The sequence below is a fragment of the Nicotiana tabacum genome, chromosome 23 (genome assembly GCF_000715075.1).
Source record: "Nicotiana tabacum cultivar K326 chromosome 23, ASM71507v2, whole genome shotgun sequence".
NCBI classification, from domain to species: Eukaryota; Viridiplantae; Streptophyta; class Magnoliopsida; order Solanales; family Solanaceae; genus Nicotiana; species Nicotiana tabacum.
This window is the reverse complement of record NC_134102.1, coordinates 117,253,815-117,279,035: the sequence shown is the minus strand read 5'-3', so window position 1 is coordinate 117,279,035 and position 25,221 is coordinate 117,253,815. Positions and strand designations below refer to the sequence as shown.

The following is a 25,221-nucleotide window of genomic DNA, read 5'->3' as shown; positions in this document are numbered from 1 at the left end:
TGAATAGGGCCAAGGAGGATATTTAAGCATCATTCAATGATGAGCAGAAATATGCAAAGGTCTTTCAGATCATTAATTCAAGATGGACGGAACAACTTTATCGACCTTTGCATGCAGCTTGACTTATTCTGAACCCGTCACTCTTTTTTGATCAGTATGAGAATAATTCAGCGGCTAAAGAAGTGTGAAAGGGATTCCTTGAGTCTTTTATTTAGTTGGCCCAAGATGAAGGGCGGGAAGAAAAGATAGTAGATCAGCTTGCTATTTACAAGGCAGTTGAAGGACTTTTTAAGCTGTGTCTGGTTGTTAAACAAAGAGAGACGAAGTCGCCAGGTGACCGAGTGCTTCTATATTTTATAGCTCTAACTTTTAATATATTTTTTATACTTATTAACTCTTGAATATTTTTTCACTTCTATAGTTGAGTGGTGGGACCAATATGATGCAGAGACGCCGGATTTACAGACTTTCGCCATCAAAGTTCTAAGTTTAACTTGTAGCTCATCTGGGTGTGAAAAGAACTGGAACGTTTTTTAACACGTGAGAACTAAAAAGAATGATTTCGTGTATTGAGATAAAGTAAATTATCTCAATAAGATGTGCCAACTAATTAGGAGGAGTTAGGACAATTGAGATATAATTTACTTTATCTCTTCTTCTTTTTTCCTTTTCAAAAAAAAAGAGATAAAGTAAATTATATCTCAATTGTCCTAACTACTCCTAATTAGTTGGCACATCTTGTTTGCAGATTCATATAAAGAGGAGGAATCAACTAACCTTGAAGCGCCTCCATAATCTAGTGTTCATAAAATACAATAGAGCTTTGAGGCGTCGCTACAACCAACGCTATCTAATTGATCCAATTCTTTTGGACAATATTAATAAGGCTAGTGAGTGGCTAACCAGAGTCTCCGAAAATTGTGAAGATGAAGAAGTATTTGAAGGCGATTCTAATTTCACTTGGGGTGATGTTGCGGAGGCTAGTAGAGTTGGGGAGAACCCTTATGGTTTAAGGGGGGATACTTCAAGATCAAGCTCTAATAGGAAGGGAAAAAGTGTGGGTACTACAAGTCGATCCCTAATTGATGAAGATGAAAGTGATCAGAAAGAGGAAGAGGAAGAGGAAAAAGAAGATGACGAGCAATATGAAGATAATAGAGGAATTCAAGATTTTGACAATCTTGAAGAACTAGAAGAGTAGAAGAATAAGACGTTGATTCTAGTAATTTAGTGATTTTGATTCTGCTTATCCTATGGTTTATGGAGGATTTAGTGTCAAGCATGCAATAAGATCTATTTCCTCACTATGTCTTCAATGAAAATGCATGCAAAAATCAGCAACCTGTTTTGAAGATGTGCCCATTATATTGTCTTAGTGACATCTATTGACCCAAGAAACATCTAAAGACATTGTTCTTTCCTTTCACAGAAACATGAGATTAACAAACCGGAATAGCAAGATGAAAGTACAATTTGAAAGGACAACAATAATAACAAAATAAACTTAAATAATGGAGTCTCAATTACCTGCATCGTGGCAAGCGATGCATCCCTTGTCAATCCATAGTGAAGACCAAGCTCAACCAGATCAATAGCAATAGAGACCTTGGTTACAATCCACTTATCTTTATCTTCAGCTTCAGATTTAACAACATCAGAATTTCTCACTGACAAATGTTGTGTCTTGACAGCTGAAGATGATGAGGCGTCATCTATTAGAGGAGGCACAACATTAGGAGTCTCTGAAAGATTTTCCTGCGCACATTCTGCAATTATCTCATACTCCCTGCTTGATAGAGCAGCTTTTAATTCTTCAACCTGAAATATTCAAATACCATGAGATTGGGACAATTTGATCTCCAAAACAACAAAATTCTAGGTAGTGAACGATAGAAAGAACCAAACTACAGTCAGAATTTTAGTATTAAAGTACCTTGATAGCAACTTCGATACTAGGGATTTGATGCAATAGGTCCCTCAGCGATCGCTGTATAACAATTGAAACTCCATTGATATCTTGGACTATACTTTCACCCAATTCTGAGCCAGCACCCACATTTAAATTGATGTCCTTGACCTACAGGAAGGTATATATGAGACAAATTCTCAGATGAACTATGTATGGAGAGTAACTTAAAGAAAGGGACAACTAAAAAGAATACTATTATGGTGTCTGTCTATGATACCATTGAGCTTACATTGTATAACGCAAGCCCACCAATTTAACAATCTGCAGTAATCTATAACTTCCCTGTTTAAAGGATACTCTCTTTGACAAACTTGCACAACCTTTTCAAATGCTATTACATACAAAAATTGAGCTTCAAACAGGTTCCCTGATTGGCAATATGCAAATTTTTGCTTCATGCAAAAAGCATGCAACTTTGACCGCAAAAATGAGATTTTTATTGAGTTAGACTATTTATTCTCGTTCTTTGTTAAATTCCCTTATCAGTATAAGAATATTGTGATATTAGGCCATTAGCAACTAGCATATAGATCAAAAACATAACCAACGGAGATAAAACATAAAGATCTTACAGAGATTGTTAATATTTCCATGTGTACAGCATTCATTTCACTTTTACTACCACAAAACCATTGAAACCTGTTTTGGACAGTGATGTGAACAACATCGAGCTTCAAATAACTGCAAGAGGAAACTATGAGATCAGCTATGATTATTGTTACACAGATGTGATTAAGGGTATAAATGTCTAATCCATAATCCATATATCCCCACAAAACAGATCACAGAAAACATGAAGATACAGGAAAAATCAAGGCAATACATTAGACTTTAGATTAGAGCATTGCTAACGGGTGCATATTTTAACAGAAGAACTGACTGGAAAGCATCATCACCAGAGAATTATTAACTCACTCAAGGCTATCAGTCCTTCGAGGCATTAAAATTATAGGCTTTCTTAGAGAAAGATCCAGCTTTAAAGCAGGCGATCCTTCAACCTCACTTCTTGTAAACCACTTCTCCGAGTTTGTAACTTGATCGTTTATTCTGACAACATCATTAGAACTGTTTGGAACAAGACCCATAAAGTAACTGACAATCTACAAGAAAATCATAATATATCATGAGATCATATAATACAGGAATAGCCAAATAGAAAAGCTAAAGCTTCACTACCTCTTGGATAAAGCGATTCAAATAAACAATCCGCACTTCAGACAGCTGGCCTATAATGCTGTAATCATAACCCATGTAGTCTTCATCATCAACATTGAATGAACAAAATTCTAGCTGCAATCCACAAATAATCTGACCGATTAGAGTTCAGAGAAAATTAATACATGACAACTCCAAAGAAGTGTATCAAATGACAAACCAAAAGAATACATACAAAATCAAGGACAAAGCAAATTTATGCCAGAGCGGCCAATATCTCTCAAACTGTTTGTACGTTTTGCCTGTTTTACTATATTTTGCATGAAATAAGGCGACGAACAGTAAGTATAATCTCTGCCAAAATAGATCAATCTAAGAATCAGTAGATTCTACATAAAGAGCCAAGGTATGTTGGGATTTAAAGCGCAAACTTTAGTAAAGAAAGACACATAATGAAGATAAAAATTAAGGTATACAAAATGCAAGAAAAAAATAACTACAAAAATTATGAGTACAGGAATTTTAAAAATCTATAATTAAATTGAAGGGGAGCCTTGGCGTAACTAGTAAAGTTGTTACCATGTGACCAGGAGGTCACGGGTTCAAGTTGTGGAAACAGCCTCTTGCAGAAATGCAGGGTAAGGCTGCGTACAATAGACCCTTGTGGTCCGGCCCTTCCCCGGACCCCGAGCATAGCGGGAGCTCAGTGCACCGGGCTGCCCTTTTATAATTAAATTAAATATATAAAGAACTTATATTAATCAAGTTAGGACCATCTTAGATTTCGAATTTCAAAGCAAAATATTTTTTAATTCAAATCTAAAGCCTAGTGTTTTTCCTGCACTACACTTTAAATCCGAAATACTTCATAGCCATCCATGATGGTCCCTTAACAATTCATGGACCAATTTTCCAATCCAATCATTTGTCTATTTATTTATTTACTTATTTTGTGAGAGAGAATTTGCTGACTATATTTTTTATGTAGTGCCTTTCGCGGGTACCTTCTAAATTAACTTTTTTATAGGAGTAGTTCATTGGCTAGTTTTTGTTGAAGCGCATGCCTCGGATCTTAGCGCTTTCTGTGAAGCACCCAACTTGTGTTGCGCCTGACTTCCATTAATCGTAACTTGGCCACACCTTTGACAACACCCTTTTTGTTCCAATTTATATGGTATTGTTTCCTTATTAGTATATTTTTTAAAAATGGCACCTTTCTATAATTGAAAATAATTTAATTTTAAATTTTTCATTTTACTCTTAATGACATGCTTCTATAGTCACAAAAGCATGTTTAAGACCACAAATTCCAAAAGTCAAGTCTTTCATTCTTAAACTCCATGCTCCGTCAAACAGTGCCACATAAATTGAAATGGAGGAAGAAGATGCCCAAAGAATGAAGGTGAAGTACAATGATTCCGTTGTACAAGAACAAAAGTAACACCCAAAATCGCAACAACTATTGGGGTATTAAGTTGCTCAGCCACACTATGCAAGTTTGGGAGAGAATGGTGGAGGTAAGGGTTAGGAGGACAATGTCTATCTCTGAGAACCAGTTCGGATTCACGTCGGGACGTTCAACTACGAAAGTTATTCACCTTGTTAGGAGGTTAGTGGAACACTACAGGGAGAGGAGGAAGAATTTGCATATGGTGTTTATCAACCTAGAGAAAGCATATGACAGAGTCTCAAGGGAGGTTCAATGGAGATGTTTGGAGGCCAAGGGTGTCTTTGTGGCGTACACTAGAGCGATTAAGGACATGTACGATGGAGCTAATACTCAGGTGAGGACAGTGGGAGGGGACTCAAATCATTTTCCCGTTGTGATGGGGTTACACCAGGGATCCATGCTTGGCCCGTTTTTATTTGTTTTGGCGATGGATGCACTGACGTGTCACATTCAAGAAGAGGTGCCATGGTGTATCGGAGATGACATAGTACTAATCGACGAGACGTGGAACGGTGTTAACGACAAGCTGGAGGTGTGGAGACAGACCCTAGAGTCTAAAGGGTTCAAGTTGATCAGGACTAAGACAGAATACCTGGCGTGCAAGTTAGTGACGGAGGAAGTGGGCATGGATGTGATGCTCGATTCATAAGTCATTCCTAAGAGAGAAAGTTACAAGTATCTCGGGTCAGTTATTCAAGGGAATGGGAAAATTGACGAGGATGTCATACATCGTATCGGAGCGGGGTGAATGAAATGGAGGCTAGCGTTTGTATTCTGTGTGATAAGAATGTGCCACCAAAACTTAAAAACAAGTTCTACAAAGTGGTGGTTGGACCGACTATGTTGTATGGGGAAGAATGTTGGGCAGTCAAGAATTCACATACCTAGAAGATGAAATAACGGAGATGAGGAAGATGAGATGGATGTGCGGGCATACCAGGTTGGACAGGATTAGGAATGAATATATCCGGGTAAAGGTGGGTGTGGCCCCAGTAGAGGACAAGATGTAGGAAGCGAGGCTTAGATGGTTCGGGCATGTGAAGAGGAGAAGCCCAGATGCCCCAGTGAAGTGAGGAGGTGTGAGCGGTTGGCATTGGTGGGTATGAGGAGAGGTAGAGTGAAGCCAAAAAATATTGGGGAGAGATGATCAGACAGGACATGATGCGGCTTCAGCTTACCGAGGACATGACCCTTGATAGGAGGGTGTGAAGGTCGAGAATTAGGGTAGAAAGTTAGTAGGTAGTCGAACGTTTCAAGATCCGTACAGGGGGATTAGGGTTGGTTTGGTAGTGTTTTCTTACTCTTAGATTGCTAATTTTACATGTATTCCTATTACCATCTGCATTGGTTTCTTAGTTTCTTGTTGTGATTGATGCTTGTTGCTACTGCTTCATTCCATCTATTTTCTGGCTCTTAGTTTGTTGTGATTATCTTTCTGGCACTTGGTGTTGGTAACGCTTGTTTCTACTATTTCTTTCTTCCTTCCTAAGCCGAAGGTTTCTCGAAAACAACCCTCTACCCTCCCAAGGTAGGGGTAAGGTCTGCGTAAACACTACCCTTCCTAGACCCCACTTGTGGGACATCACTGATTGTTGTTGTTGTTGTTGCTATTTTTTTATAATGGTGTTGTATGGGCCAGCTTGCATACACCTCGACTATTCCATCGGGTACATCAGTACATGCTATCTTCCACCAGAACAAGTATCATGTAACTCTGCCACCAAGGCTTAGGCACATGGGAAGAAATAACCTAGTGTTTTTTTGTTTCTGCTAAGATTTGAACCCTAATCTCCAAGGATTGCACCTGTTTCATTGACTATTGGCCCCCAGTTGGACACAAAGATTTTTAAAAATTTTATTTAAATAAAAATTTCTAAAGTTTCAAAGCAGAAAAATACACAGTGGCCATTTTGATCAGACCTACAGGAGTAACTAGCAAATAAGATGTTAGAACTTCACTAATACTATAACCATAGCCAAAAAGACAACAATCAGGACAACAACAATCAATGATATTAACAGCAGCAATAGCTAGAACAACGACCACACTAGCTATACAATGAATTACCTCTACGAAAGAACTACCACCAGGATTCCTCATATCACATGCCCAGAAATAAAGGTGGCTGCTAGGGAGGCTGTCATCACTAATTCTCAGATTTCCAAGAGATGCCTTTATAGTAAAAGAAGATGGAAACACCTATCCGAGGAGAAAACAAGATTGAAAAGTTGCACTCACATAATAAATATCACAACGGAAAAAATCAAAGTTGATGGAAACAACAGACCTTGATATCAGTAAGAAAATTATCCTGAGACAAGGTAGCGAGCTTAGATCCACCCTCTTTCATCAGCAAGATCTGGGCACGAGCCATGTTCAGTGTCAGACCGAAAATAATTCTAGACTTCCCCTTCCCAAGCAAACCTTTCACTGCAGGCAGATCAGCTGTCTCAAACAACTGCGAATCAACCACATTTTCCTTGGAACTATCATGTTGTGTAATGGCTGATGAAGAAGTGTCACTGAAAGATTCACAGCTTTCCTCCCCCACATTAATGGCATTTACAAATTCCATCACTGCCAGTATTGTTGGCCTACGACAGAAAAAAGACAAGGTAGCAAGTGTGACAGCTACCTGTAATAACCAATAAGCAATTAAGTTAGAAATCCTAAGTGCAGAACTAAGTAAACAGATTTAGCCAGATAAGAAACACCAGCTGACCTTTGTATCAATGCTAGTATAGCGAGGTGACTTCTGGTCATAAATAACCACTTGAGCCTTCACGAAACTATCTAATGTATCAGTCAGTTTTACAGAATTAGTTCCATTATCATGAACATCAATAGGCAGAAGACCAGCAAAACGATTAAAACTAGGAGCCTTTGACATGGTCTTTTCTGATGACAAAAAATTTCCAGATGAATACGGACTATCAGTCAGGTCATTTAAATTTTCAGATGCCTCATAAAACTTCTCTTCTCCATCATATTGACTAAATTCATTGCTCTGGCTTTCGACATCATTTAAAAGGGGGGGTGCACCAACATTTCTGATGAAGGATCGTGCTAGATAACAAGAGCCAGATATCCCTGTCTGGCACACCAAATCTTCTACCTCCAGAGCTTTCAGGAGAGTCCCTATAAAAATATCATTGCCTCTAATTGAAAACTCAACCTGTGTAAGACATAAATTTAAAGCATTAAAGCAAAAGATTAGAGATCAAGCTAAAATAAGACCCATAGCAAAACCTGCAGTAATCTTACCCGACCACCCGTTGCTCGAAATTCAAATAAGCCCCTCTCCTCAGCTAGAAGTGCCTTAGTAAAACTTTGATCATGCTAGACAAAGTGGAAAGCATATTATACATGTCAGTGGAGTCACTGCTTTTCAAGAAAAAGTGTCCTTGATAGTTTTCACCAATACTCACCTCATGACTATAATTGAAGCACATCTTTAACTCATCAAGAATACCGGTCAAATACACACTCTCCATTTTTGACAGATCCATTAAATCATGATTGTCTGCATGATCAGCTTCATAGTCTTCAGACTCAGATGATGATTCAGATAAACCAGTAATTGGAGCTGATCCCTGCATGAAACCTCACTTTTGAGAACTTTCTCATTGGAAAGCAACAACATGCAAGGACTTGATGAATATATACTCCTGTTTTCCCCGTACAAAACACCCACACCCCACCCCTCAAAAAGGGGATAAAAGTACTATCCCGAAAGCAACCAATAAAGACAGTCCTTAAGATCTCCTGAAATCCGAAGACTTAAACTGCCAAATCTAAGTGAAGTCATGTTATTCATTCTAGTGATGGATGCTCTGAGCAAAATGATGGATCGTGCGGCGGGCGGAGGCTTCTTGAGAGGATTCTCAGCTCCGATTGGGGTGCTCAGTGCCCGAAGAGTCTCACATTTGCTTTTTGCGGATGACACACTGGTTTTCTGTGATGCCGATATGGATCAGTTGACCTACCTGAAGCAGGTCCTGCAGTGGTTTCAGTTAGTATCAGGACTCAAAATCAACATCGGCAAGTGTGAGATTTTCCCGGTAGGTGAGGTTACTAATATTGATGCCTTGTCTGGTGTTCTCAGATGCAAGGTGGGCTCCCTTCCCACTACTTACCTGGGCCTCCCTTTGGGCGCTTCATATAAGGATACTACGGTTTGGAATCCAGTGATCGAGCGGGTTGAAAAAAGATTAGCAGGGTGGCAGAAACGGTATTTGTCAAAAAGAGGTAAGGAAGTGCTTATCAAAAGCACGTTATCGAGTATGCCCACCTATTACTTATCACTGTTGCAAGCACCGGTGAGCATCACAGAAAAACTGGAGCGACTTCAAAGGAACTTTCTGTGGGATGCGGCGGATGGAACTAGAAAGTTTCATCTGGTGAATTGGCAGACAGTCACTTCCCCAAAGAAGTGGGGTGGACTTGGAGTGAAAGATCTTAAGGTATTTAACAGAGCTTTAATGGGAAAGTGGTTGTGGAGATTCGGGGTAGAAGAGCATGCTCTATGGAGGGAGGTCATAGTAGAAAAGTACGATTCAACTGGAGGGGATTGGAGGACCAAGGCGATCACAACACCTTTCGGGTGTGGCATGTGGAGGAGCATCATGAAGAATTGGGAAGCATTCAGTGGCAACATCACTTACATCACTTACAGGGTGGGAGATGGAAGGAGAATCAGCTTTTGAAATCATAGGTGGTGTGGAGAGGATACTCTGAGGGTCTCCTTCCCCCACGTCTTCAGAGTTTCAAACCAGAAGAAACTGATGGTCCAACAGATTCGCAAGGAACATGAAGGGGGTAGTATGGGACCTCTCATTCAGGAGGAACATGCAAGATTGGGAGATTGCAAAGCTCCAAGTTTTGTTGGCACTGCTATACGGGCAAGACAGGCTTCAACCATCCTGCGACTCTTGGAGATGGGGCTTGCGTGGCGATGGTTTGTTCACCGTAAAGTCCTTTTACCAGAGTATGTTGGTGAGAGAGGAGACCACTTTTCCATACTCCTCGATCTGGATTCCTAGGGCGCCCACGAAGGTGTGCTTTTTTGCATGGCTAGTGGCAAAGGGAGTGATCTTGACTGCTGAAAATCTCCGAAAGAGGGGAATTACACTTGTTAGTTGGTGCTACATGTGTAAAATCACAGGGGAAGAAGTTGATCACCTTATGTTGCATTGCCCTGTGTCCTCTGCTTTGTGGAGGGCAATCCTGAATCTTTTTGGTGTTCAATGGGTGATACCAAGCACTGTAAAGGAAATGTTACATAGCTGGGGCGGTTTTCGTAGAAGAAGAAAGCAAAAGGCGTGGAAGTTCGCCCCGTTAGCTCTCGTGTGGGTAGTATGGGGGGAGAGAAATAGGAGAGCTTTTGAGGAGATTGAGTCTCCTTTTTCACATCTTAAGAATAGTCTTTTATCTTTGATCGCTTTTTGGTGCACTCATTTAGCCCCTACTTGTATAGAAGATTGGGCGTCTTTTGTAGAAAATCATGTTCTGATGTAAATTCTCTACGTCTTTGGTATACTTCGTGTATACGGGAGTTTCTCTCCCTTTTGATTAATACAATTTACCTTATCAAAAAAAAACTTATAGTAAGGATCTCGATCCATTAACATTGTCCAGAGAAAAGGAATTAGAAAGAGAGAGAGAGAGAGATACTCCTGCAAGTTTTTAGGAAAAAATCTTTTTGTCTTGAAGGCAACAGGTTTATCACACTGTAGTCTCCAAGATCAAATTCTGCTGACCGCTCACCACATTCTTTTTTATAATAACCGTGGGGATACCTGCTACCTTCCACCAGCAACAAGTACCAGGTAACTCTATCCACCAAGGCTTGGACAGATGAAAGAAATCACCCCTAGTGTATTTGTCTCCGCTGGGATTTGAACCTGAGACCTCTCAACTCACTTCATTGACCACTGGGCCACACCCTCGGGTGCTTCACTCACCACATTTTCACCTTAATTTAAACTATTAACAGCAGTTTCTATTCATCAATTCATATTTTGTCATAGGCACCTACAAAGGGATGTTATCTGACAAAGACCACCCAACCACAATCTTATGACTCTAGCTATTGGCATGTCAATAAGCAAGATTCCAAATCAGCATAAAGAGAAATAGCACAAAGGTCTACCGATGCACGATAGATGGCCCCGAGCAAGTGGCTCTGCCATGTCTTCTTTAAATCTTCAGAGTCACAACGTAATATTAGAGCATTTGCATCTTCCACAACCTACAAGCAATGATAAGGTAAGGAATGCCAGAAAACAGAATCTGCACAACCAAAAGAAGCCAAAGATTTTGAAAAGTACGTTGGTGGCTCTTTCAGCACTATAGACAGCCAACACATGTTGTTCGTCGCCAACATCATTTGGAGGAACTTGATATAGTTGTTTTCCTCGTAAACTGCAATAAGGCAGTACAACAATGAAGTTAAGGATACAAAGCACAGATAAAAGATGGATAAGCCAGGTGAGCAATAGGAATTACAGTCAGAAAACCTAGATCGGCTTCACACAGAGGACCACCAGAAATCTAGACATTATCTCTCTTTTTTTCCTTTTTTTCAAATAAAGTACCAATGGAGATGAAAACATGCTGTACGTTCAAATTAGTTGCTGAGATAAGATTCTTGATTCTATAAACCAAACCACATTGTAATAGTATATCATTTATCTAACTTCTCTCATCTTCGAGGCATAACATAAATTCACATGCATTTAGCTAATTATATGTTCTAGCACTATATCTATCTGCCTTTCCAAAGTCATGAAGGCATGAAGTAGGATAGATTTTTGTACATTTTTAATTTTTTGGGATCTGTATTTAGCTACCGGTCCAACACAACCTCTGTGCTGAAGATTAATATAACTGTTACCTTTCTCAAAAAAAAAAAAAAATATGAAGCCATGAAGTAGGATAAGAGAGCTCATGATCCAATAATACATTTGGGTTATTCTCCCTCCCGCCATATCGACGTAAAAAGAGGAACTCCATTCACGAGCATGGTTAATAGGACATACAACATCCCAACTCTCTGTCAATCTTACTTCAATTTTGATTTTTGCTCCATGCTATGACAGCGTACCAAACCACTAGACTACAATTCGCGGGGAAAACAGCAACTTCAATATGTTTTTATCCTTTTCTGGGGTTAATAAACAGTATTTCGATAAAATTATGAGGCTGAATGCAAAAAACATAAGCTTCTGATGTCATAAAAAGGGTAAAACCAAATTCCGAGAGGATACGGATACCTCGGTACAAGGAGTCCCAAATTACCAACAATGTTATTGGGGAGATCTCAATAGACATATGCGTAGATCTACAAACAAATTTCAATCGAGCATATGGGGATATGGTTATGGTACTAGAAATGAAGAAGTGAAAACTATTTTAGAGTTTGCCTTGTGATTTATTTTTAAATTTTAACTAACACACTTTTAAAAGAGGGAATCACATCCGGTAACATTTAAGAGTAGCTGTAACTATAGTCAAATAGACTTCATCTAGTAAGTGACAAGGCCACGTATAAGAATTGCAACGTTATACAAGGAAAAGCCCTCCCCCCTGTCACAAACTGATAACCCTTGATGTTCGGTAAAAGAGTGCAACAGAAAAGGGCAATAATTGATTTGACCCAAGCAAACTTTGGGCAGGTCGAGTCATCACCAGTTTATTGATTTGACCCATTTTGACCTGCCCAAATTTGACCAAACCACCAAGTTGTTACCTCTACTTATTATTCCAAAAATATTTTTATATTGAACTCTTAAATAGATTTCCAAGTAAACCATGATTTTTTCGTTCATCTCATAAATTTTATATCCTTCACAAATGACTCATATCACAAAAGGGCTACTAAAATATGATAATGTAAAGTCTGATCTTCCATAATAAAACAATGGTAAAGAATTGTTTGTTTTCTTTTTATTTTGACAAGTTGACGACCTGATGTTATTTTTAATAAGGTAAACAACCCATTAATGACGGGAAAACCCCGTATACTAGCAGTATACCAAACAGCAGAGAACCCACTAAAAATATGGCTATGTACAAAAATACCCAATCATCTATACAAGCTGGGAGCTCATAAGTACACCAAATGAGAACTAAAGATAAAAGGCTATGCTATAGAATTACAAAGACATTTTCTAACCCTTCAAACAGTCCCTTATTTCTATCTATCCATACAACCCATAACATCTCATGCCCTAGGTCTTCTCTCCTTCTTCTACATGCCCACATATGTAAGAGCAGCTATGTAAGCGCTTCTTTGACGGTGCTCTGCATCACCCACTGTACTTTTTACCAATGTAGGACCACCCACCACAACTGCGTCGTTTAAATGCAACACGAGATGATCTACATTTTCACTCAAATGTTTGCACACAAAACAATGTCGTGAAGAAACAAACCTTTTTCGACACCCCGATAAACGAATCATTTGGTGCAGGATCTCCCCAACAATCTATATTAGTAAGATTTGATTATATATAGGCCATTCCTCCTAAAACCTCACTCATCTCCATTAAGTGGTGTATCATTCAGTGTAATGTGCTTGTGAAGCAGCTCCAATAGATGTTAAACTCGCTCATTTTCCAATCTTAAAAGTTTTTCCTAAACCTCAAATTCTGATAAACTTCCCCGTTATGTATCTTTCGGCTCTGTTGTACCATCATCTTTGGCACGACACTCTAAAGAAATTAGGGAAAGCAATACTTAATGTATGTCACCACACCACCTGTGTCAAACTTATACTACTACCATTCCTCGCCCTAAACGATAAATAGGCTAAAGTCTTCTCACCCTTTCATAATGTTCCTCCACAATCCACAATCATATGGCAATGTAACGTTTCTAGTCATATACCCCCTTTCCAATTCTGCTACAAATCTCTACATAAAGCATACTCATCCACCCAAATTTCGAGAGCTTAAATAAGGGTTTGTCTTAAATATTTAGCTGGGGCACACCTGCATCGCTGAATACAAAGTTGTCATCCACAAACATGAACTGGATAACCCTAATGAAACTTTGTTCCTCAACGAGGTAAAAAGGTCTCTTAATAATCCTCCATCAATTTATTTCAGCGGTTTCATCCCCAAAAAGAATAGCATCGCAGATAGCGGATCCCCCTATCACCAGAAGGTCTTTCATTCACTAAGACTTAGAATCTAACAATAGAAATGCAAAATTTTATCCGCCTCCTCTTGTCCCAAATATGTCATCATTATGATGTAGTCCAGGAGTTCCTAATGCATATCAACATAGACCTTTTCAAGGTCCAATTTGCATCCAAAAATTCCTAATCCCTAGCTCTCCCTTCTTCCTTCTAGGATCAATCACTTCATTCGCCACCAAAGTTGCATGCAAACTCTGTCTACTTGATCAAACGCATTCCAGAAAATGGGTATTGCTTTATTTAGTGCTTTTTAAGTATGTTAGAAAGCGCCTTAGGAATTATCTCATATATGATACCCACCAAACTACTATGCATGTAATCCTTGTGCTTATAACCCTCATCTTTCAACATAAAAAATATGATGTGTTGAGGCTTCTTTGAACTCACCCGTTTCTAGAAATGTCATAACGGTTTGCATCAAGTCCCCTTAAATCTGCTTTAGCACAGCTGGACAAAGGCCAATGTGAACCCATTTGGTCCCAGGATCTTATCTCGGGCACAACTCACCACTACCTCACCTCTTGTTCTCCTATAACCCTTTCTAACCACTCCTCCTCCCGACTCTTATTTGGTTGAACATTATCCCCCGAAACTTTGGTCTCCATCTAACCTCATTTTTATACAATTAATATTCGTACTCCAAAATATTCTGGACAAGGTGGGAGTAGCCCCCGGGGTAGACAAGATGTGGGAAGCGAAGCTGAGATGGTTCGGGTATGTGAAAAGGAGATAAGCAGATGTCCCGGTCAGGAGGTGTGAGTGGTTGGTAATGGTAGGGCCAAGGAGAGGTAGGAGTAGGCCGAAAAAGTATTGGGGGAAGGTGATCAGGCAGGACATGGCACATCTTCAGCTCGCCAAGGACATTGACTCTTGACAGGAGGGTATGGAGGTCGAGGATAAGGGTAGTGAGTTGGTAAGTAGTTGAGCATGCTTCTTTCTTGTATCTGTATTGCCTTTCTATACATGTTGTACTAGTGTATTCTCTTATTTTCTATTCTTAGATTTCTAATACTACATGTGTTTCTTTTGATCCGGTTATCTTATTACGTGTTTTCTTCTATTTCCATACTTCTCTTGAGTCGAGGACCTATCAGAAATAGTCTTTCTACCTTCACAAGGTAGGGGCAAGGTATGTGTACATACTAACTTCCCAGATCCTACTTATAGGACTACACTGGGTATGTTGTTACTCCAAAATCGATAGCATACCAAAAGGATGGTGTACCTGGTGACATCACCTGTTCCACCACTTCTTGACTCTATCTCCGAAATCAGGCACCTTGAGTCACATGTTCTCGAACAGGGGCGGATCTAGTGTTAGGATACCGAGTTCATCTGAACCCAGTACTTTCGACGATAAGTGTAAAAATTCACTAAAATTGCAATAATAGTAGATATGAAATCATAACTTTAAAGATATACTAGGTTCAATATTAAGAACCTTAAAAATTAAACCCCTGGAATTTAAATTCTATATCCACCTCGATTCTCAAACCTGAAAAGAGTATGCAACTTTTTCTTCTACAACTCCCTCCGTTTTAAGAAGATTGGCACTATTTTCTTATTAGTCCATTTCAAAACGTTGGCACCTTTCAATATTTCCTTAATAAGAAGCACACACAAATGTTATGGCAAATTTCATACCACAAGTTTCAAAAGTTTTTCAACCACACAAATGTTATAGCTTATTTAAGACCACATATCTAACAAGTCTTCTCTTCTTTATTAAAGATTGTGCCAAATCAAACTATGACAATCTCTATCTAGCAAGATAGGCACATAGTCAGAAACAAATCTAAACATTGGAACTAGCAATGCATCCAGCATCATCTCATCCCATGCAGTAGATACTAGATACCAAAAGCTTATCCAGCCCTTATTTTGAAATAGACTCATGCTCTGATCCATGTAACACTTGCTCCTATTTAGGGTAAATCAATAAGAGTTATTGTTGATAAAACTCCGAAAATTCCTCCATTTCCCTAGACACTTATACTCTCCACTCCTTCCTCCCAGAACCTTATTGTATTAAAGTCTTCCTACTACCCATGGAATCTCCCACTCGGCCATACAGTTGGCCATCTCCCAAAACTAAAGAGAATTAACGATGTCAACCAGCCTAATGTAGTTGCTTTTGCGGTGTTTTGTCGGGGCTCGATTGTTTAGGTGATGCCACAAGACATGGAACATAGTTTTTACCTGGTATACTGCTTGTAAGATCTAGAGCCAGGATTTTCCAGTATATAAAGAAAGGTTCCAACTATACATAGGTATCTCCGCTGCCATACAGCCTCCCTACCACCAACACCCTACAGTGAAAAAATAATAATTATCAGATATGTACAACTACTAAAGCACATATCAATATGCAACAAAACTTGGATAGGTTAATCTAAAAGTAACCTTCCAGGTAAGAAGACACAACCACCCTTCAAAATCAGATTGAGTCCAAGGACGATAAACATCTGAATCATTTCTTTCCTCTCCTTCAAATATCTTTGCAACTTGCATCAACCGATGATACCGAGCAGGAGAAAAATGGAATCCTAAAGACGGAAGACGCACTGCAAGTCTCGTCGAAGGAAAGGCGGGATTCTCTAGCCGAATCTGGAAAAATTGGAATATGAGAGGTGTTGCACCCAAAGTTGAAACTGTGAAAACATACTAAGATAAATTATGTGAATGTAAGATCATGTTCAGAAGAAATGTGCAATCACCTGTTGAAGCTTTAGAACCACTGCACACTTGTCAATAACAGGCAACCAAGCAACAAAGTTAGACCTAGATGGACCAACTCCATTTGTAGGGGTTTGACTCCAATAGTAATCACCATCAACCAGGAAAGCAGAAACATCACTGAGGACCATATCAAACTGAACGTACATATTCATCTCCTCAGGTGCGACAAATTCAGAATCATCCTGCCCATATTACAGAAACACGGCACTTTAGCCAACTGAGGGATATCTGGTCTTATAGATTCAGACGATCCTTAGATTTACCTTTGTAGAAATCACCAAATTTCCCAAGTCAAGAAGCAGCTTAGTTGAGTGAGTGTTATCTGGACAGAAATCTGTAGGAATGGTAATTTTTGGAGCCGCAATATTCAAATCCAGGAAGAACCTGGTAAAAAGCGGATATCAATATTAAAATTATCTGGATGGTACAAAAGAATGCAACATGTTGATATCTACCACTAGATTTGTTTGGGTTCGAAGGTTGATAATGCTGCAACATTAAACAGCAAAAGATAGATACACCTGACAAACTTATAGGGAGACATGCCTAGACCACTGAACCATCAGTCTTGATCCCTGTCCGCCACTCCATCCCTCCACAAAACCACCTATTCTTTACATCAGGATCACATTTGCAGAAATTTTTACTGGACAATTACATGTAGCAATTTTTCTTTTAAACTGCTCAAATCACTGTGAGGGACCAGTAATCTCAACAACATCAGGATACCAGCTTGACATACAAAAAAAAGTATCTAACCTGGACTGATCCTTCAGAGCTCTGTTTACTTGTTGCTGTGCAGTTCGTTTGACTTCATCAATTGTCATCTGACAACAGGACAAATACACATCATATACCAACACGTTTCAAATGAAAACTGCGAATACAAACATAAACCAAGAATCTCTTGCATAAATTCATTAATTCAACATTTTTGAGACATTAATATCCATATTACTAGGTTGAGTGGCAAAGAGCGATTAAACTAGTAGTAACAGCAAGAGTTGATATTAAAAGGTGAAATAAGCGTCTTAAAGGCAATAGTCGCCCTATCCCAAAATGTTCCCCTTCCTTTCTGGGTTGTTTCAAATTGTTGTTCAATTCCCCCGTGGAATTTCAATTCTTTTCAATACCTCAAAGTTTCTAAGCCTCTCTTTTACCTTTCTCAATACAATATTATCCTCAACTTTTTTCTGATAATGGTGGTGTCCAGACTAGCTCGTGCGCACCTGACTATTCAACCGAGTACCTCCTATCTTCTAGGACACATGTAATCGCTAACTCTGCCTAGCAACGGCAAATGTGAAGGAATTACCTAGGTTGTTGTCTTTGCTGGGATTTGAACCCTGGTCTCGCATAGTTTGCATCTCACTTCAATTGTTAGGCCACACCCTTGGGTGCTAATATTATACTTTATTCTACCAATAAAACTATAACATGTTATCAACAGATTAAAGATATCCTTGTAAGTTTTTGTAGTAGGGGGATTCTTTACTGTTTTTGGGATATGTATTTTGTCACTTTTCTACCAGCACAAACTTTGTGCCGTTTTCTTTTATAAAATGTTACCATTGTCCAAAAAAAACGATTAAAGATATTATTAATTTGGTAGTTTCGATCTCTCTCTTAATAATTATAGTTAATCTAAAGGTATATGATTATTTTTCTGATCAAGTAATTAAAATTTCATTAATTATTGGGCCAAAACAAAAGTGCCTATATGCTAGAAATATACCAAAAAGGCAGAAACCCACAAAAATATATTGTTCTCTACAAAAGACACCCAATCTTATGTACAACAAGGAACTCCATGGGCTCGAGGAACTTGCCAAGCAATTCATTCACGAAATTTCTTCCTTTTCTCTTTTATCTTAAAATTTAATTTTTGGTTACAACAACCATGTCTTTCAATTTCAGGGGAAAATAGAACAAGAAAATGTCATGGTCAACTTTTCGAGCTTCTCATTGGAATCAGTTCCAAAATGCCGTTATGCCCTAGCACACCTTCATTGATAATGTTTGATGAAAGAAGAAGGCTAACAATCAAGGACAAACTTCTTGTTGGTTCATCCCCATTCATTGCCAGGAACAACAAGATCAAGCAATGAAGTGGAGTGCACAAGGAAATTTAGTCAGGTTTTTTTTTAATGCTCAATCAACTCACTTCTCTAAGAAGAAAAAGTTTTATGACCATGAAATAAGCTGTGATCTAAACACCAATTCAATGCACACGGAACAAAACAGATGGAAAAGGAAAAGTAATGTCAAAATTGAGCTTTGAAACTACGTTGGTGAAGAAAATAAGGAGCTAAAGCTGACCTGTACTGCAGCAGCTGTTTCCAGAGCTATGGTCTGACTTACAGCAGCATTACTTTCAAAAAAGTTGATAATTTGGTCAATGGAATCCTTCAAATACTAAGGAAAAAATTTTGATCAGTTAAAACGGTAAACTGTTGCAAAATGGTGAGCTAAAATAAAACTTCAGCTTACAGTCACATAGCAGGGAGAAGCTTTAGCTGCTAATCTCCAGTCAATGTTGGAATCGAAAGGCTTGTAGCAGAATGCAGCAACCAAGGAATCATTGACAGTAGCGCTCTAAACAGAAAATATTACCATAAATGAGGCTGTCTAACTTAATCTCTCTCTCTCTCTCTCTCTCTCTCTCTCTCTCACACACACACCAAAAAAAATGAAAAAGAAAAGAGAATAGAAAATATTCTCCATAATATTGAAAGCTTTCAGCTGTCGACTTTTCACCCTATACAAAGGAATATTTAAATAAAAAAGAAAAAGTATATCCCAAATTTCAAAAACTTTCTAACTTAGAATGTAAAGATTCTCACCTCAGCGAGAAGGCCATTTGGAGACCATAATTGATATGATCCTAGTTTTACGTCAAAAACCTTTGCTTCTGAATAAAGCTTTATATAACAATCAAGGTTATCACATGACAAATCAGCAAGGCAGTTGTGAGTATCACTAAGCTTTGAGGCATTGTGCTTCATGTGAACCTCCAAGGTGGTATGTGGCACATCTCTCCGGTCATGAGTTGCCAACAGTGGTTCTTCTTCACCTTCTTTATACCCAATTATATTATTTAACCTCTCCCAGTCTTCCTCAGTAAACCCTGCTTGCTCACTTCCTTCTTCAACTGATTGGCTGGTCCTGAGAAAGTTGGTCAACCACATAAGACTCCATAGAAGAAAAAACAAAGAATATAAAAGCATTTCACAGTACAGAAATCAAGGGGGTATAAAGATCCAGTATTAACCAGCCAAAAGACCACCAAGATTTCTTTGACTTTTGCTTTTTTAGGTAGGAATCTGACTCTACTGACTGCTGCACAAACTTGTGCGCCATCATCCTGTTGAAAAGTTAAAAATAAAGGTCATTCTCTAATACAAAAATCTGTGTAAATTCTAAAACATCGGCAAGAGAGCTTCAGTAAATAAACATCAAAATATTGTTGTCATGGTTCTTCATGGCATGTACGATTATTTGTCCAATTAAACACAAGCAAAAAAATTTGGAACACTCTTACACCCAGGAGCTGCTTAACAAAACACTTGAAATATCATGAAGGAATAAAATAAGTCAACCAATAAGTTTCCGTTCAATCAAAAGAACAAATCTAGCTTAGATACATGAAAGAAAAATGATAGGTATTCTTAAGGAAAAAAACTTTGGACTCAAATCAACCACAGAGCTAGCTCAAGTAGTGAGGTTTGGAGCCTACATGTGGGATCCTAATTCCCCCCTCCCCAATGCCCAGGTTAAACATCGGGAAAGTGAAGTAATATAAAATAGGTGGCCCAACATCAGGAATGGATGCAACTTTAATTGTTAATTTACAGCATGTATATAGTGTAGTATTGTCCCACATTGGTAGAGGAGTAGTATGTCCTTGTATAGTATAGCTATAAATAAGGACCTCTTGTGTAGCATTATTCATTCATTCAATATATCAATAATATATTTTCTCCCGTGCCTTCTCACATGGTATCAGAGCAATTGTGAGAGACTTATCGCTGTGCATAAATTCCAGCGATTCCGGGAAAGAGAAATCAGTATTTTTTTAAGGTTGTTTTCTATCTGCTTCATTTCTGTCAGTGTTGTGCAAAATCCAACACTACCACAAGAGTCGTCACTGTCCGGCGACCAAACCCCAGTGAACAACTCCGGCAGAAGCAGCCTCACGCGCCACCAGAAGCTCACGCGCGTGAGCTCACGCGCCTGCGCGTACGACCACTTCCGGCCATTTTTTGAAAATCTTCCTTCAGAACAGTTGGGTCGCCTGGTAATTCCGATCCTACCCCTACTGTTTTCATTTCATTCCGACAACTTTGAGTTTTTCCGGTAGCTACAGTACTATTCCGACAGCTACAGTAGATTCCAGCAGCTACAGTATTTCAGTATTCTGTTTCTGTGTTTCCGTACACTGTTTCAGTGGTTCATAGTTGATTCTTTCTCCTATTTGATAATAATTTGCAACAATGTCTTTGGGATTTGATGCTTTTGGGTCTAGAAACATGAGTTCTGGAAACTCTAGTGCTATTATTACCTCGGAACCTTTAATGGGAGGTTCAAACTACTTAGCTTGGGCTTCATCTGTTGAGTTATGGTGTAGAGGTCAAGGTGTTCAAGATCATCTAATCAAACAGTCTAGCGATGGAGATGAAAAGGCAATAGCACTTTGGGCAAAAATCGATGCTCAGTTATGTAGCATCTTGTGGCGATCTATTGATTCCAAGTTGATGCCCTTGTTTCGTCCATTCCAGACATGTTATTTGGTTTGGGCAAAGGCACGCACCTTATACACTAATGACATATCTCGCTTCTATGATGTGATATCACGGATGACAAACTTAAAGAAGCAGGAATTGGATATGTCTACTTACTTGGGTCAAGTACAGGCAGTCATGGAGGAATTTGAGAAGTTGATGCCAGTTTCAGCTAGTGTGGAAAAACAACAAGAGCAGCGACAGAAGATGTTTCTCGTTGTTACCCTCGCTGGACTTCCTAATGATCTTGATTCAGTACGCGACCAGATTTTGGCTAGTCCGTCTGTCCCGACAGTTGATGAATTATTCTCTCGATTACTCCGCCTTGCTGCAGCACCAAGTCCACCAGTGAGCTCATCACAGATACTTGATTCCTCTGTTCTTGCATCCCAAACAATGGATGTTCGGGCATCTCAAACTATGGAGCATAGACGAGGAGGAGGTCGTTTTGGAAGATCTAGACCCAAGTGTTCTTATTGTCACAAACTTGGACACACTCGTGAAATGTGTTATTCTCTACATGGTCGTCCACCCAAAAATGCTTACATTGCTCAGACCGAGACTCCAGGTAACCAAGAATTTTCTTTATCTAAAGAAGAATATAATGAGCTCCTTCAGTATCAAGCAAGTAAGCAGACATCTCGACAAGTAGCCTCAGTTGCTCAGACTGATACTTCTGTTTCTGGTAATTCTTTTGCTTGTGTTTCCCAGTCTAGCACTCTTGGCCCATGGGTCATGGACTCCGGCGCTTCTGATCACATCTCTGGTAATATATCACTTTTGTCAAATATTGTATATTCACAGTCTCTTCCCACTGTTACTTTAGCCAATGGATGTCAAACTAAGGCAAAAGGAGTTGGACAAGCTAATCCTTTGTCTTCTATCACCCTAGATTCCGTTCTTTATGTCCCTGGCTGTCCTTTTAGTCTTGCATCTGTTAGTCGTTTGACTCGTGCCCTCCATTGTGGTATATACTTTATTGACGATTCTTTTATTATGCAGGACCGCAGTACGGGACAGACAATTGGTACAGGACGTGAATCAGAAGGCCTTTACTACCTTAACTCACTCAGTCCTTCCACAACATGTCTAGTTACAGATCCTCCAGATCTAATCCACAGACGTTTAGGACATCCGAGTTTATCCAAACTTCAGAAGATGGTGCCTAGTTTATCTAGTTTGTCTACATTAGATTGTGAGTCGTGTCAACTTGGGAAACATACCCGAGCCTCCTTTTCGCGTAGTGTTGAGAGTCATGCAGAGTCTGTCTTCTCCTTAGTTCATTCTGATATATGGGGTCCTAGTAGAGTCAGTTCATCCTTGGGATTTCGTTACTTTGTCAGTTTCATTGATGATTATTCAAGATGTACTTGGTTTTTCTTAATGAAAGATCGTTCTGAGTTATTTTCTATATTCCAGAGTTTCTGTGCTGAAATCAAAAACCAATTTGGTGTTTCTATTCGCATTTTTTGCAGTGATAATGCCTTAGAATATTTATCTTCTCAATTTCAGCAATTTATGACTTCTCAGGGAATTATTCATCAGACATCTTGTCCTTATACCCCTCAGCAAAATGGGGTTGCTGAGAGAAAGAATAGGCACCTTATTGAGACTGCTCGCACACTTCTAATTGAATCTCGTGTTCCGTTGCGTTTTTGGGGCGATGTAGTTCTCACAGCTTGTTATTTGATTAATCGGATGCCTTCATCTCCCATCAAGAATCAGATTCCGCATTCAGTATTGTTTCCCCAGTCACCCTTATACTCTCTTCCACCTCGTGTTTTTTGGAGCACGTGTTTTGTTCATAACTTAGCCCCTGGGAAAGATAAGTTAGCTCCCCGTGCTCTCAAGTGTGTCTTCCTTGGTTATTCTCGTGTTCAGAAGGGATATCGTTGTTATTCTCCAGATCTTCGTAGGTACCTTATGTCAGCTGACGTCACATTTTTTGAGTCTAAACCTTTCTTTACCTCTGCTGACCACCATGATATATCTGAGGTCTTACCTATACCGACCTTTGAGGAGTTTACTATAGCTCCTCCTCCACCTTCGACCACAGAGTTTTCATCCATACCAACCGTTGAGGAGTCTAGTGTTGTTCCCCCTAGTTCCCCGGCCACAGGAACACCACTCTTGACTTATCATCGTCGTTTGCGTCCTCCATCAGGCCCAACTGGTTCTCGTCCTGCACCTGACCCTGCTCCTGCTGCGGACCCTGCTCCTAGTACACCGATTGCACTTCGGAAAGGTATAAGGACCACACTTAACCCTAATCCTCATTATGTCGGTTTGAGCTATCATCGTCTGTCATCTCCCCATTATGCTTTTATATCTTCTTTGTCCTCAGTTTCCATCCCTAAGTCTACAGGTGAAGCGTTGTCTCATCCAGGATGGCGCCAGGCTATGAGTGACGAGATGTCTGCTTTACATACAAGTGGTACTTGGGAGCTTGTTCCTCTTCCCTCAGGTAAATCTACTGTTGGTTGTCGTTGGGTTTATGCAGTCAAAGTTGGTCCCGATGGACAGATTGATCGACTTAAGGCCCGTCTTGTTGCCAAAGGATATACTCAGATATTTGGGCTTGATTACAGTGATACCTTCTCTCCCGTGGCTAAAGTGGCTTCAGTCCGCCTTTTTCTATCCATGGCTGCGGTTCGTCATTGGCCCCTCTATCAGCTGGACATTAAAAATGCCTTTCTTCACGGTGATCTTGAGGATGAGGTTTATACGGAGCAACCACCTGGTTTTGTTGCTCAGGGGAGTCTCGTGGCCTTGTATGTCGCTTGCGTCGGTCACTTTATGGTCTAAAGCAGTCTCCTCGAGCCTGGTTTGGTAAGTTCAGCACGGTTATCCAGGAGTTTGGCATGATTCGTAGTGAAGCTGATCACTCTGTGTTTTATCGGCACTCTGCTTCAAGTCTCTGTATTTATCTGGTAGTCTATGTTGATGATATTGTTATTACTGGCAATGATCAGGATGGTATTACCAACCTGAAACAGCATCTCTTCCAGCACTTCCAAACTAAGTATCTAGGCAGATTGAAGTACTTTCTGGGTATTGAGGTTGCCCAGTCTAGCTCAGGTATTGTTATTTCTCAAAGAAAATATGCTTTAGACATTCTTGAGGAGACGGGGATGATAGGTTGCAGACCTGCTGACACTCCGATGGATCCGAATTATAAACTTATGCCAGGACAGGAGGAGCCGCTTAGCGATCCTACAAGCTATAGGCGACTGGTTGGAAAATTAAATTATCTCACAGTGACTAGACCCGACATTTCCTATCATGTGAGTGTGGTAAGTCAGTTTATGAATTCTCCCTGTGATAGTCATTGGGATGCAGTTGTCCGCATTATTCGATATATAAAATCGGCTCCAGGCAAAGGGTTACTCTTTGAGGATCGAGGTCATGAGCAGATCATTGGATACTCAGATGCTGATTGGGCAGGATCACCTTCTGATAGACGTTCTACGTCTGGATATTGTGTTTTAGTAGGAGCAAATTTGGTGTCCTGGAAGAGCAAGAAACAGAATGTAGTTGCTCGGTCTAGTGCAGAAGCAGAATATCGAGCAATGGCTATGGCAACATGTGAGCTAATCTGGACCAAACAATTGCTCAAGGAGTTGAAATTTGGTGAAATCAGTCGGATGGAACTTGTGTGCGATAATCAAACTGCCCTTCATATTGCATCAAATCCGGTGTTCCATGAGAGAACTAAACACATTGAGATTGATTGTCACTTCGTCAGAGAAAAGATACTTTCAGGAGAGATTGCTATAAAGTTTGTGAGGTCAAATGATCAACTTGCAGATATCTTCACCAAGTCTCTCACTGGTCCTCGTATTAGTTATATATGTAACAAGCTCGGTACATATGATTTGTATGCACCGGCTTGAGGGGGAGTGTTAATTTACAGCATGTATATAG

At 39.6% G+C, this 25,221-nt stretch overlaps 1 protein-coding gene across 1 annotated transcript in view; it reads right to left on the bottom strand.

Annotated features, from left to right (window-relative positions):
- The window catches only part of LOC107795012 (uncharacterized), a 60,269-nt gene that overhangs the window by 24,763 nt on the left and 10,285 nt on the right, over positions 1 to 25,221 (bottom strand). The window contains 21 exon segments of the mRNA XM_075246298.1: positions 1,528 to 1,818; positions 1,934 to 2,077; positions 2,542 to 2,650; positions 2,885 to 3,069; positions 3,146 to 3,259; positions 6,643 to 6,774; positions 6,863 to 7,210; positions 7,298 to 7,750; positions 7,840 to 7,914; positions 8,004 to 8,168; positions 10,727 to 10,825; positions 10,905 to 10,998; positions 15,977 to 16,086; positions 16,181 to 16,384; positions 16,495 to 16,698; positions 16,780 to 16,900; positions 17,276 to 17,343; positions 18,836 to 18,931; positions 19,007 to 19,111; positions 19,360 to 19,681; positions 19,788 to 19,880. Coding sequence (XP_075102399.1) covers positions 1,528 to 1,818; positions 1,934 to 2,077; positions 2,542 to 2,650; positions 2,885 to 3,069; positions 3,146 to 3,259; positions 6,643 to 6,774; positions 6,863 to 7,210; positions 7,298 to 7,750; positions 7,840 to 7,914; positions 8,004 to 8,168; positions 10,727 to 10,825; positions 10,905 to 10,998; positions 15,977 to 16,086; positions 16,181 to 16,384; positions 16,495 to 16,698; positions 16,780 to 16,900; positions 17,276 to 17,343; positions 18,836 to 18,931; positions 19,007 to 19,111; positions 19,360 to 19,681; positions 19,788 to 19,880 — 3,532 coding nt within the window.